This window comes from Leuresthes tenuis, unplaced genomic scaffold, assembly GCF_036924035.1.
Source record: "Leuresthes tenuis unplaced genomic scaffold, fLeuTen1.0.hap1 SCAF_9, whole genome shotgun sequence".
Lineage (NCBI taxonomy): Eukaryota > Metazoa > Chordata > Actinopteri > Atheriniformes > Atherinopsidae > Leuresthes > Leuresthes tenuis.
The window spans coordinates 18,613,197-18,628,655 of NW_027325363.1; the positions used below are offsets into that span (position 1 = coordinate 18,613,197).

Sequence of the window (15,459 nt, forward strand, 5' to 3'; positions counted from 1 at the left end):
CTTGTGCATAATGTAGCTTCTCTTTTTAAGTTTCTCTGAGCATTGCATGGTTTAACCTTGGTGTAGACTTGCTAGGACATCCACTTGTTGAAAGATTGGCTACTGTCTTGAATGTTTTCCACTTGTGAATGATCTCTCTCACTGCAGAATGATGATAGTTTTGGAAATGGCCTTATTACTCTTCCCAGGTTGATAAGCAGCAAAAAATGTTTCTCTTAAAATCACTGCTGATGTCTTTTGTGTTAAGACACACCTGGCTGTTTCAGACCAGCAAACTGACAAAACCATGTAATACGTTAAGTGTTGTTGTTCAGCTGAGGATGTAATAATGAGACCGGGTAAGGAAACGTTGATTTTTGTTTTTTTCTATGTCCTATCAGGTAAAAACTTTAAACTGAAAGACTGTGCACTACATTTTCTATATGACTGTATAACAGATGGGTGTAGCTATTTCAATATCACCTTTTAGTTTGTAAATTGCTGTTCTGAGTCTCTAGTTGCTTTCTTGGGCTTTTTGGAGACAGAAGCGACCATACTTGGACATGACGGGTAGAAGTGAAGAGCAATCCTTGAAACCAGACTGGAAAAACATATGTATGTTTGAGGCCAGTATCTATGTAATCGTGGAAATATTTTAGGATTTACCATCAGCACACTAAAAAAACAACAACCAAAAAACACTTTTTTATATGTGTAATCTAACCAACATAAATACATTAATGATAAACTGTTTGATAGTCCAACTAGCAATACCTCACAAGTGTTGTCAACACATGTGGTCTCTGTGTGCAGCATTGCTTCAATAAGATCACAAAAGTTGAGTTTTGTTGTTATTATGTATTGAATGGGAGCAAATGTCACCCAAAGGGACACAAATACTGTAGTAGTTGATAACAGCGTGAAAAATCTAATTCCTTTGAGCATAAAAGGCATTCCCTGTGGCAAAAATGACCTTTTCAGCAAAAGCGAAGACCAGCACTTGAGCAACCATAGGGGTTCACAAATTCTTACTTTCTCTGTATTTTCCCATTCTGGACCCCTACCTTCTCTCTTCCTTCTTTATTGTCTATTATTTTCTTAATCCTCTTCCCTCAACTTTACCCACCTAACATTATTCTCAGTGCAAAATTAGAGGTCATAGCTTCTTAAGTCCCTGTCTGTTATTTTGTTACCTCTGTAATGGACCAAGGAGAGAAATATTACACTGCCATCAGAGTCAGAGAACATAGATATTACTCTCAAGGGTCTCTTATTGCTGTCATGAAGATGGAGCTCATGGCTGTCTCAATTGGCAATTAGGGATCTAGTGTGAACATATTTTTTTTTCTTTGACTGACTGAGGTAGAGGACTTGTGCATGTGTGTCATACTTTGTATAGTGGTAAAAATACAACAGCCTAGCTTTACAAAAAAGGATAGAATGGCCAAAAAATATCAAAGCTTCAACAGTGCTGAAATAAATGAAGTGTAATTGCAACCTAAGAATAGTTTGCAATGACAAACCCTTAAAACTGAGCTCAGTGTGCAGTCACTTGCAGCTCCATACAATGACATGAAATCTTTCTGGTTACTGTTTTGGGTGCTGCCAGCAGCTCTAGACTGTTGTTGTGGCTCATCGGTGGCATTTCCTCAAGGATCAAGCAGCTGTTTTCCACAAACAAGTTCTGACAACCCTTCACATCAGACAAAAACGACACTGCATGGTGAATTTAGCAGCCACAGAGCAGCATATTTACTCGCAGAGCTTGGTGAAGACAAACCAGGAAGAAAAAGGGAGCACTGACAGAACATGAGCTGTTATACAGCAAACTGCTCCGCCTGAATGCTGCTGTTGTCCCGTGTCAGCTGAATGTGTAAAGCTTCTGTCTGCCATGGACAAACTTGTCTTATGAACGTTCCCTCATAATGTGTCACTACATGTGTGTGCACCTGTTTATACACATGCGTGTGTGTTAACTTGCGCGCGCACTGCCCAAGTCCGTGCCCTTGCCTGCGTCGTGCAGCTCATTAGGTTTGGTCGATGTTGGGGCTCCTGCGCTTTTGCTCGGCTCTTAGCGGACAGACGGGCTGTGGACCGCTGCTGCTGCTGACACCGCGGGACTCAGACTTCATCATAGCCCTCCTCCTGTCACGGTCAAGCAGTCTGGGATTCCTTTAGTGCTCGGACGGGGATGCGCATCTGGACCAGAGAGAGTCCCGGAGACAATTACGCGTCGAGGGTCTCCGCTGTAGCTATACCTATCCTCCAGCCCGCACAGAGGAAAAAATCAAACCGGCTGAGGACAGTTCGGGTCTTTTTCTCAGAATGGCAGGTGCAAAGTGCCTTTTGAAAACGCCGAGGTAAGACGCTGCTCTTTTACCCCCCAGAATTCCAAACAAACAAAGATGCACATTGGCGCCTATTCCAAAACGAAATCAAATAATCAAGTCTTGGCAGGTTATTTAACTGTATGTCAGACTTAATAATGTTTTTGTTTCGTTTGGAGTGAAACTTTGATATTTCCCTGCAAAATCTCACACAATGTATTTTTTTCTGATATTTCTAGCATCTTTTTTTTAAATTTTATCTTTTCGCAAAAGCAAATCAACGAAGTGAGTGTGATGTTCCAGTACGCCATATCATCAATGTATTGATTTACATCGTTAATTTCACAGACCGTGCACCGTGTCAGTTTGTGTTTACTGCTATAGAAGCGCACCACAAGGCGCTATGCTGCTCTAACAGTGCAGGCTATCGTCAGTGTTGTGCAATACGTATCAGCTCGCCTGGCCTAAATGATAGAAGTGTGGGGCAGTCACGCTTCCCAGGGAAATGCACGGATGTCACACTTTGCTGTAGTTATTTCTCCCAAGGCTTTAAGATGCAAATTAAATCTCAAATGAAAAGCGTCTGCAATTCATCTGACCTAAATTTGGCTCTTGATTTGAGGCTGTTAGATCAGAAGTCCACCAAAAGTTGCATGTTTGTGGATCAGAAAAGTGTCGTTTTCTTTTCCGAGGCTGTAACAGACACTGAAGTGATCTATGGGGCACTCGGGTCCAGACATATCAGGAGTCAACTGTGTCCTCTGGTCATGTTAGGTAGCTGGACTCCCGCGAGTGCGAGAGCGCACCGACCTGTCAATCAATACGGTGTCGTGATGGAAAGGTTGATAAGCGTAAAGACTGGAAAAAGAGGTCGCGCGTGACAAAGATTCCACTGCTCCTTCTCCCTTTCCAGTGAAAACAAACATCTGCGCTAACTACCGTCAGATCGGTTTTTGACTGTATTTTTTCAGTGTTTTTCATTTCCAATTTTTTTTTCACTGCATCAATTTAGCTTTCTGCAAGCATCCGGGATATTCACCACAGTGTCAACCGTTAGTGTGTGTTTGCATGTGTGTATTTGAGTGCGTGTGATGGGGTTTTTGATGTGGCCCTTGCATATGAAGCAGTCTATTTAAAGCTCAACATATCCACTTATCTCCACAATTTTTTTTTGGTGTGTGTATTTAAAGCAAACTCACTCGAGCGCAGTTGCTTACATTGGACATGCTCATTAAGAACAAATCTATCCCTGGAGGCTCTAAAAGAAAAATGCCTTTGACTTGCTGTGAAATACATTATGTGGATATTTTTTTTCCTGGATTATTCAGAAAAAATGGAAGAATGGGAAAAAAACAGCAGTTCATATTTGAATATGCATGCCCAGCCTCTTCATTTTCCAAATTGATCCTCATTAATGCCAATGCAGATAAGCTTTGGTTTGCCTTATCTCTGCGAAAGCATGCACAGAGGATAATGACGTTTTCCTCTGAGTTCTGAGCTTGATGAGTTGTTCTTGGGCTCATCAAAGTCATACAGACATCCCCTTGTCAGTACATTTTGAGTCATTTTATTTGAAGGTCACATGTTGTATTTCTCTGCCTGTCCAGCCTGAATCCTCTGCTCTCGCAGTCAAACTTCACTAACTCTCAAATCCTGGCAGATGCTCTGACTCTTAGATTCTTACGGAAGTTGTGTGATATCAGTTTATTTATTCATTTAGAATTTGGAGATGTTGTCAATCTTCTGCAAAAAGCTGCTTTTCACTCCAACATGCTGTTGGATTTGCCTTGATGCAGAGTATGTGGCAAGAGTGTATCCATGCAGCTCATGCAGAGAGAGTAGACATCACACACATGGTTTCTCATGAATTATATGTGATAAAAGGGTCTTGACATTCAAAAACAAATACATGAAGTTCCTCAATAAATTATGAGAGATGTCACTTTGGTGCATTTTCTTAAGTACAAACTGGAGCATTACAAAGGTTTTGAATGATCTGAATTGTCTTAGTGATGGAATAAAGTATTTAGCACAAAAATTCTAAATCATTATCATGTCTGACAGGAGAGGAAGAGTGTCACAGCCCCACAGCATGAGATAATCTGACATCTGATGGGCTGCTTCAGTCAGAGCTGGGATAACCAGTCCTTACAGATTTCCAGATCTTTAAAATGGGGAGAGTTGAGCACTTGACGAGAACTTACTCTGACAAAGTCAATTCTGTGCCATTTTGCCTTGCAGTAGCCTCCAGCCGTCTGCCATGTTCGAAGGCTCAGAGTCTGTCGAGTTGGAGGGAGTCAGCACGGAGAGCACTGTGGCCTCATCCATCAGCGCCTGTAAGAAGGTAAAACCAAAGCTGTGCCTCATGCTTTTGTGTTGGAAAAAGAGTGCGTCTACCTGCCTGAGTGCCCCTTTCTCTGTCTGCTCCACCACCACTTGTCAGCTACCTTTTTCTATCATCTTAAGGTCATGTTAGTCTTTCCATCGGCTTCTGTTTTTGTGTTGCCAGCAGTGCAAGAGATATTCATTTCCTAAACCTGGGTGCCAATGACACCCATGGGTTGTCTAATAAGAAGAACAGTCAGGCCCTCAGGTCAGTCCAGTAGATTTATCATCATGCAGTGCCAAAGAGACAGGAGGGGAAATAGTGCAGATCAGTGGGCTGAGGTGGTGGCTAGATTGAATTTCCTTTCAAGGTGTGCACAGGTCTACTTTTGTATGTGCCCAACTATACACTATGAGTGTGCAGGTGAACTGGCTGGTCTGTGTTCCCTATTAGCCCACCGCTCGTGATCCTAACTGTCTTCCACTCGAGTGCACTGCTGTGACACAAGGTGATGTCTTTCTTATAATTGGGGCTTAGGCTCCGCAGAGTGGTGCCGTCAGCCTTTGATATTATCTCTCCCTGTGAGATCAGCTGAGCCTATGTCACGTTTACCTGGCCGAAGGCCTGCACAGATGGTCTATTCCAGAAGGTGCAAGGATGAGGGGGCATGACATGTCACTAAAAATACACACGGAGAATAAGCAATGCACATGTAGGTGTCACGTGTCAAAGTTATTGCATAAGATCAATTTTATTTAAGTGTGATTTTAACAACTATACTTAGGGAGTGTAGACTGTGAAATGTGGTTTCGAAGCACAAAGGTAGTTTTTCTTCATATTTTGCAGAGCTAATTTACCATATGGTCCCACTCCATTACAGTGATAAGTATTAAGGAAATATCTAATTAAAGTTTTGTCGTGGGCTTTCTATGTCAACAGTCTGTGATGCACAAGTATATCAGACATAAGGGTACAAAAGCAATTTTGTAGCTGCAGATTTGAGTAAAATGTTGCTCAAATAACTGTTGCACAATTTTTATATAGTGCGTGGTTAGCTGACAGATTATTAATCATACACTGCAGACACTTGCGTTGAAATACATGTACTGGAGAAAGGTCACTTGATCCCATCAATCCAAAGACACACTCCATGTGTGTCAGCGAATGGTGTGTTTTCAGTGCTTCTGCTGCTAAGCAGGGTTTGTCTGTGTGCTGCAGGTTCTGTGCAGTACCAGTGTGCTGGACTCATCAGAGTATTGGCTGAGGAATGAGAAAGCTCTCTGCAGACTGGGCCTGCTGGATGACGACGCTGAGGGCAGCTGCACCATGGTGAGTGGCATACTGTGAGTGATGAAACATGTACACCATTTTGGCAGCAAAGCTGGACCCAGTCATTTCTAGTAGTCTTTAAGCTGCAGGAAGTGAGTTTGTAGCCTAAAACAACCGCAAGAAATTTCAGCTAAAGATGATGCGATATGACTAAAACTAAAAAAAAAACTAAAAACTCTTCTCATTCTGCTTATCCTGAGTGGCTTGTCGGCATGAAGAGGATGAAAATTTTATTTTCACTGCAGGTTTTTGGTACCTCTCAGCTGCTAGTGAGCTAAAAGGTTTGGGTCATAAAATTTGATTTGTCTCAAACCTTATAGGCATTATGCTGACGAAGTAGATGCAGCTGACATAGCGTAGGAGTCAATTTCTATAATATTGCTTCTCGCAGTGAACATATGTCTGTATTTACTCTGTTTCCCTTTACCAAGATTTTTACTATTGATGTGGCAGTAGTGCCCCATTTCTAAAAAGTTGGTACACTGTGTAAAATATAAATAAAAACAGAATGCACTGATTTGCAAACCCCATAGAGACATATCAGATGTTGAAACTGAGACATTTTACTATTTCATGAAAGATTTGAGCTCCTCTTGAATATGATGGAAGCAACACCTCCAAGAAAATTTGGGATGGGGGCAACAAAATGCTGTAAAAGTAAGTGGTACAATAAAGAAACGACAGGAGTAACATATTGTGATTAATTTGACAACAGGACAGTAACGTGATTTAGTATTAAAAGAGCCTCTTAAAAAGACAAAGTCTTACAGAAGTAAAGATGGGCAGATATTCAGTACAGAACTGAGATAATCTGCCTCTCAGAGGTGCTCTTTTTATACCCAATCATGTTATTGACTCCTGCAATATGATATGGCTAAAAACCAGTACCGTATGCCTGTGATCTTTGGGCCTTTAGATGGCACTGATCAATCCTTAAAGCTGACCAGTGAATACACTGTTATAATGATCAAGTCTACCAAAGATAAATGCACTGTTTGGACCAGTTTTCTGAAAAACACTCTGAGACTTTAGTCTGTGAATTTTTGTAATACTCTTCAGGTGACAATAGGCTGACTTTGTAAGTGACTTGATATGGCTGTGAAGATTTAGTCCATAATGACATCTCATCTAATGACAAAGATTTCTGTGTTAGTTTTTGGATTTTAACATTAGAAACTGAAGCTGAGCACAAATTTAAAACTACTTGTTCTTGGCTCCAAAACAGTTACAGTTATTATCTTTATTTTCTAAAACAAAACTCTAGAACACCCAGTTATTCAATCAAAGGACTCAGCGAGTGCTTGTAAGGAATTATAATCCCCCCAGTGTTATTTGAATTTGTGATGTGCACGTAACTATTGTAAGAAATGTTGTGTCTCTTTGTAGAATAAGAATGAAAGAGGGCCCAGAATAGAACCTTGTAGAGCTCCACTTGTCATGTTTGTCCACTCAGATGGGTAATTACCAATAGATGAAAAGTAGTCTGTTTTTTAAGTATGATTTGAGACAATTTAGTGCAAAGCCAGAAATCCTCACCCAGTTTTCCAGATTGTGGAGCAATAAATACTTGTTGACCACATCAAGTGCAGCACTGAAATCCAGTACACCGAAATGTTGCCGTTGTCTGTGTTTTACATGGATTTATTATTCTCTGTGCTATGGACAGAGACCCCCATATAGGAATCAGTGTAACTTCTTATGTTGACAGCCGGTGTTTATTCTCGATCACACCTAATATTTATTATTATTGAGAGACATTACTGCATTGTTGCCTTTTTTGTTGATCGAAAACAGGATTTGATCAGGCCTTTTTGGACGCTGAGTTGGAAAATCAAGAAAAACACTTTCAGGTGGCCCTACAAATATATATTCAGGTTAAAAGCCACAGAACTATGCTAACTGTTTTCATTTGTTGAATCTTTTGTAATTGTGTTTAGCAGCCTGTAACACTGACTAACTAGAATGGTGTGTGACAGGAGTTTCCTTTCAACAGGACATTCTCGCTTCCAACTGTGTTTGAGCCTCTTATCCTTTTCTTACCCCTTTCTAATGATCAATACACATCAGCAATATACCTAAGAATAGCTATAACAACAACCTAAAACAATCGACATATGTAAATTAAAGATGTATAACACTGTGTTTTGCTTTCATAATAGTTTCATAAATTCCTGTTAGACACTTGAATTAGTGCTGATGTGCCCAGACTTCGAAGCTTGTCATTACAAATGGAGCTTAGAACACCACTTCATTGTCTTTTTTCTGGGTATACTTTTAGTGTATCATAATGGGCCATTTTCAGGCTTCATTTGCCATCTGTTTAGTGAATGCTGGGATGGATTTTGCACAAAACAAATGATGATGTTCTGATGGCTGTTTAAAGTAATATAGACTCTTTCACATCTTGTAATCTGTGTTTGTTTATTGTTTCTTTATTCCAATCGCCCTGCATTTGGCAATAGACTTATCACTGCATTCATTAAGTAATAATTTTGTCTTTACAAGTACTGATTCACTCTATTTGATAAAGCCTCATCAAAGGGAAGCAACTTATAAAAGGCTATTCAGTAACAACAGTTGTCAAAATGACTCATTAAGATAAATTCAAAATATTCATGTTTTCTGCTTTGTGAATATTCTGAGCAGAGAACATCTCTGGGATGCTGGTTTAGGCAGGGACAAATGAGTTTAGAAAAATAAAAGATGCTTTTAGTTTTTATGGACACACATGCCCAGTCCTTGTTGTCGTCCAATTCTGATGTGTCATTCTTGATCACACATTCATCTTAAATTATAAGTTCAGCATGACCTAATTTCAGGATTTGCATCTGTCACCGACTGCAGGCAAATACAAATATCTTACCCCTGCATCATGCCGTTGACTTTGTGGGTTTCATTACATAAAATAGCTATGTACCCTGATCTGTTCTCTTTAATAACACCAGATGTTCTGGCATGTCCAACTTTCACTGTGGCAGCCTAATTATAAGTTTTTATAAGGGATTTTAGCACTTTGCGAATAAAATTAATTTTCTCACTTTCAGCTGCAAAATGATCAGATTTTACAACATTTTTTAAAAACACAAAGCCATCATTTGGTCAGATTTTTTAATAGTACCTATAAACAATATAAACATTACACAGGTTTTGACTGATAAAATTAGAGGCAAGGGTTGCTGATCAGATTACATCGTGAAGTGGCTGGAACTTCTGACATCAGGACTGTGTGTTGTCATCATGACACAATCGACAGCAAAGACCTTCTGAATATGTACAAAAAAAAACTAAACGAAAAGAGAAGGAAAAAATGTATGGTGCAAACCAAAGTAAAAAAAACTCCTTACCAGCTGTCAAATGTTATATTTTGGGGCTTTTTCGCTGTCCCATGGACTGGGCAGCTTGCAGCTACTATTTTAACTACAAACTCCTGAATAGATTAACAGTGCTTAAATATAATGTGAGACAGAACTGGAAGTAAACCGTTCAAGATGATAATCATCAGCACACAAACAAATCCACAAAATGACATTGCATCTGTTGATTTATTTATTATTATAAATAAGCTATTGAAAAAGTTATTGAAAAAGCCTATTTTCTTGTGATGTCATTTAAGTTTGCCATCTTTCTCTGTGGGTACTGATTCTGAGATGATAAAGCTTGTTCAAAAGTGTGAGAAAGGCCAACATACTCCAGGGAATGCATTTGATGTTCACATGCATGTATTTACCTTTAGACTTAAAGTATCTTAAAGATTTTTTCTGTCTCACAATCGCAACTTATTTTTTTAACCCAAAGTATTTTTGTATATTCTGAACCCTAATCATACCCGCTGAGAGAGAATTTGAGAAATAGCTTGAACGTCATCACACAGAGACGTGCTGAATGTTTGGATGATTTAGGTTTAAGCTTATTCTCAGTGGCAAATGAAGTAAGGACTACATAGTAAGTGTAAATGTAAAAGTGCAACATTGTGCACAGTGAAAATCTTAACTATTAGATGTTTTGATTGGGAGATCGTGATGCCTGCTAAACATCAGCATTTTTGTGCAAACATGCAAAGCATGTTATCTTAGCATGTACTACTAGCTTCCATTCCCAGGTCATAAAGTCTCAGGTATTCATTAGCTACACCTCTGACCACCAGCGATGGAAACCTAAAAAAAAGAAAAAGTGAAGGAAGTGAAAGATTATTGCCTCCAGGGGTTGCTTCTCTGACCCGACACTTTGTCTTTTCACAAATCAATTCATCCATTCAAGCACAGTATCTTTCAGTCAGCTTTGGATTTGAAGATACTGAAGTAAGACTTCGGAAAGCAAACTGGGCCCACTGACCTCTGCACTTTTACTAATGCCGTGCTGTGATGCATGCAGACTCGTTTAACTGAGAGGAGACGCTCACCTTTCTAAATGCAGTTATCTGTGCTTAAACACGAACACAATAATTCTGGTGTGAAAAAGGAGGGAAAGTGTACAACAATTTGTCCATATCAGAAAATCATTTCCTGAGCAAGCATCACTTATAATGTGACAGCTGGGCTGTTTTTCGTTTTCTGCTAAGTTTTGACATTTTTCCCATACTCCCTAAAAGATACCGGAAGTGTTTGGTAATCATTACCAAGGTAACAGAAAAGCAGTCATTCAGAAAAGAACAGTGATTTCGCACACTCATGTTGCACTTTGTAGGTGTGAGCAGCTGCATGCAGGCTTGAGTGCTGCTGAAAGCCCCGGACACAAGCTGCATTCCCAAGAACAGAACGTCTTCCAGACTCAAAAGACTACACAAAGACATATTATTTGTAGACGCACACGCTATTTTTTTGCACTTAAAGTTGATGAATTTTACAAAGAATATCATCTTACCATAACTCAGAACCTCCCACATACATCAGACAGTTGGTCAGTCAGTAGTCAGTCACTGATTGCGGCATCCTGATCTCTACAGAAGATGCCACTTCTCAGGCTCTTACGGGATCATGCAGACAGATGTATCTCATTTTCTTTTAGTGTTTGCAGAAAGCAATCAGATTGCTCCTCGTGGTTTCTTTACCCTAAACAGGGGTTGTTTTGTTTTTTTCTTTATTCTGTATTTTATGAAGAGGAGTGAGTATAAACAGCTGTGGCATTGCTCTCGGACATTGAGATGACAAATTGCTCCTTTGACTTTCAGTTTGTTCTCTGTTCAGCACCTCAGTGGTTTACATGGCCAATCAGTCAAATGGGAGCTTGTGATCTAGAGTAATGATTTTTTTCTCTGTCTTGGCTAGAACTGTACAGGAAGGTCATGGTGGAAATCAGAAATTGACCCTCTTGGTGAAATAATGAACAGAATAAGAGGAGTAGCCAGACGACCACACACGGAAACTGAAAGCTTTATTTTAGACTTGTCATTGATAATTTAGTTATCAGTCTATCTACTCCGGTATCCAAATGGATCCCAATTACTCCATTAGGTCGAGTTTTCTAAGAAGTCAGAGTCTTCTGTATTCAGGAACTGGACAAGTCCAAAGTAGTAGATGTGGGAGGAGAAAAGCTAAATAAAAGAAAAAAGCTTAGCAGTTCCTCATCCCACTTGTGATCATTCACTCATGTTTTAATGCATGAAGTCACAGAGAAGTGTCATGTTGTTGTGATCGTCACATTGAATTTTATGACATGAGAGTAAGACAGTGTCTTACATTGCTTTATCAGCAGGGAAATTAGTTACTTAATCTGTGTGAATTGGATCTACACAATAATTTACGCAACAAACTGTTGTTCAAACAGAAGTTTTTCATCTGAAAATCGGACAATAAGACTTTAAAAAGATAGAAGTCGGCATGTACAGTATGATGCTACCACTATAAAGAATTTAATTTTTTGTCAGCAGTTGTTTTAAAATACAAGTCAGCCTGCAGAGTCTCCTGTTTATTCCTCTGGCTCTTTCTTCCTGCTTTAACTGTCATCTGGTTGGAGGAGAGAAATCCATTCATCACCTGATTCAAACACTTCCTTCTTGGGTATTGTGAAGTGCCCTGACCTGTCTCTTCACAGCCGAGAGAGAGAACAGAATAAATATGCCATCAATTGCAACAGGAGCACTGACTTACAGCAGGATCACAGCAGGAAGTGAAACATTTTCTTTTCACCTCCCACTTAGGACCTGATGACAACAGTCACATATTTGTGGTAGAAACTTAATGTAGAATCTCTCTTTTGATTAATATTAATGATGGGTCATAAAACTCAGTGTAAAATTAAAAATCCATAAAATGGTCTTTAGTTGAGGCAGCGATGAATCTTTAAATCTTCTTGCAGGCTGCATGCTGGAAGAACAGATGACTCAAACCGCCAAGAATAATCAACCATACATTAAAACTAGCACAATAAAGAAAGTGATGTGCAAGTAATTGAACGAAAAGCAAAAAATAAAATGATATTGACTGTCTTGATTTACATCTTCATTTATTTACCTGCTTATTGAAATTGTTTCTTTGAAATTCACCTTTCATATGTGAATTTTCCTTTAATGGTTTAATTTATGTTGAATTTTCCTTCAGTATCTCCTTTATTGTGTCTTAATTTATTCTTTATTCATTCATTCAATTTATTAATTTAGTCAATCATTTTTAGCAGCTGCCCCCTTGGATTGATCGGAATCTATCTAAAAGTAAATAAATAGAGAAGCCGATTAAAACTGAACTACTAGTTGAGTCGGGGTCATTTAGTTATCTAAGAGTTTCTGTGTTGAAATACATGTACTGTGAATATGTTTGTTTATGGATGGATCGATATTTGGCAGTTTCTTCTACCAAGTGAGTTATGTGTTCCATCCATCCATTATCCTCTACTCTGGTCTACTAGAGGATGGGACAGATTTCTAATCCATCACAGGAATCCAAGGATTTGCAAATCTCACAAAGCAAAATTTTATTCAAGACAGAACATGAAAACTATTTGCTCATTTTTAGATGGTAGCAACATGTCTGAAACCAGGGCCATGTTTACCACTGTAGTGCATCCCCTTTACTTTTGAGTCCATATGCGTCTGGGTGCTGAAGGAGACCAGTTGCTGGACTTTTGGGAGAGAAGTGTTATCCTATTCTTTCGTTATATAGGATTCTAGCTGCTCGGTTATCTTGGGTGTTCTCCAGTATGTTATTTATATGTCTTATTGCAAGACCTCACCTGAAAAATCTGTTTTAAAATGAGCTGTGGCCCAAAGAGGACATCTGTGTGTCTGAATCGTGTTCACATATGGCTTCTTCTTTGCATGTTAGAGCTGTAATCTGCATTTGTGGAAGGCATGATAGTTTTCAGATGAGCCCATGCAGGGATTTTTATGACGTTAGGGATGTAGTGCTGCCTGAGGGGCCAAAGATCACAGGTGCCCCTTTCCTGATTTTCAGTTGTTGGAATCCCTTAATCAAAAGTATCTTTTTCATGCAGGATTCACCGCACCCCCCCCCCCCCCCCAAAAAAAAAAAAATTGAAATAGATCTCCACACTTCTTGAAATATGGTAACAGCATATTAAGACTTCTTGCATTTCAAAGACTCAAATTACCCAAGGCCCGTGCATAATCTGCTTTTAATGATTATTTTCATCATCCTTTAGAAGTTTAATCTCTTGCGTGAACATATTAGCATGTTTCTGTCAAATTTCCTACCTGACAAATCTATGATTTTGTACACAGTTGTCAACCCAACAGGGCCATGCATATGCTCCCCCAGAGATATATACTGAGGAGTATAAGTCCTCAGTTTTCAACATTTTCTGACACGTTTCCATTACTTATGTAACGAGAAGAAGAAGGAAAGCGTCAGCTTCTTGGTTTTCTCTTTAGCCTGAGGCTCAGAGCTGAGAAAGTCACAGCTAAGCGGTGATAGTCGGAGCTTTTATGTACTTGATTCAGAAATAGAGAGACACAGCTGTTGATGAAATGTGCCCCATCTTTACGTGTGGAAACAAATTTGCTTTAAGCGGTTATGTTTCTGAAAGCAAAAGATATTACAATGTGCAGCATGTGGTCCTAATGCTGGTATGTGTTTGCATCAGCACTCATTTAAATGAGTGACCACAAAATGAGGCTGTTTATGGATCAGCAAGCCTGTCTGGTTTCTACAGCAGCACCATGTAGCTTGTGGTTTGCACTGCAAATTGAATATGGCAGAGTCACTGAGCCTTGATGTTGTTTCCTCCAAAACTTCATTTGAATTAAATTAAACTTAAAGTGGTTTATAATTAAAGTTGCCAGGGCCTGAGATAAGTCTAAACCTGTTACAATTTAAGAAAATATGTGTAAAATTCTAACCTCACTCCTAGGTCAAAACTCTTTTTTTGAAGATGGGTTTGGGCCGACATGGACAACATTTTCCATACAGCAGCAAAGATCCTGGGGGTATGGGGAATGGACACATGATATTTTTATTTGTGACAGCCACAGGAGATAATAGCACCAAAACAAATATAGGGATTCAAACCACGACTGGATGAGCAGAACAAGCCCAGCAAGTGTCTTGATCATTTGTTACAATTTATTCACCTGCTGCCAAAACTGTAGTGCTTATTTCAGCAGTTCTTTCAAGTACCAATATTTCATTGTTGAATTTTGGAAGCGAGAGGCCACACACAAAATGAGAAAAACACTTGTGAGAAAAAGAGCAAGATGAAAAAAAATGGAGACCTGAGTAAAAGAAAGAAAAGGGAGACAGAAGGACCAAGAGCAGCAGCTGTGTGTGGGAGGAGGATCAGAGTAGTGAGCAAAGAGGGGGGAACTGCTAAGGGGGAATGTAGTTTTGATAGACAAAGGGATATGAATGTCTGCAAGGGTGTCTTACATTGATCATGTCTGTGCACATAAAGCTGTCCTGAAACTGTGGCTCAGCATCTACATAAGATCTGTTTTTGTACGTGCGGAAGAGAGAAAGAAATCAGCTTGCCTGGCAAGAAGGCTAAATGGGATTTTATGCATAAATAACTTGGCGCAATTAAACCTTTGTGTGTAAGTGTGTGACTCTGCAGTGTCAGGCATTGGCTGCAAACACACTGTACCTTCAATAATGGCATACTGTTGCTGAAACCCGCTGTTGGTCTGCTAGGTGAACCCCTACTCAGCAAAGAGGTGACATCATTGTTCCCGGAGTGCATCTGTAGTTTTTAAATAGATTTCTCAGTTACGACATTAATATGATGATTTAGTGCGGAAAAGTGAGAAAAAAATTATAATTTCATTACATACACGCACCACTACTCAACATGAGTTGGTGAACTTCAACTGAAATGACATGCAGTTGAAGACTAAGCATGAAAATGCTTTGAAATAATCCAGCACGTAGTTAACGATAATTATTCCGTGTTTACGGATAATCCTCATTTAACCTGAATTTGGTCTGTGTTGGAGATTATCTCCATACTCATACTGTGGATTTGCTGACAAAGTAGAAGAGGGTACCTGCATCCAGTTCTCTCCTTTGATCAGTAACTAGCTGCATCATTAAAAAGATTAAGCCTAACTGAAGG

The 15,459-nt window shown here is 39.4% G+C and overlaps 1 protein-coding gene across 2 annotated transcripts in view; it reads left to right on the plus strand.

The window, feature by feature from the left end:
* Positions 1-2,002: 2,002 nt before the first annotated feature.
* The window catches only part of sphkap (SPHK1 interactor, AKAP domain containing), a 133,502-nt gene continuing 120,045 nt past the window's right edge, over positions 2,003-15,459 (plus strand). For both annotated transcript variants that reach the window (XM_072392669.1, XM_072392670.1), the window contains exons 1-3: positions 2,003-2,339; positions 4,548-4,650; positions 5,851-5,961. In XM_072392669.1, coding sequence (XP_072248770.1) covers positions 2,305-2,339; positions 4,548-4,650; positions 5,851-5,961 — 249 coding nt within the window. In that variant the 5' untranslated portion in view covers positions 2,003-2,304. The remainder of the gene's footprint in view (positions 2,340-4,547; positions 4,651-5,850; positions 5,962-15,459) is intronic.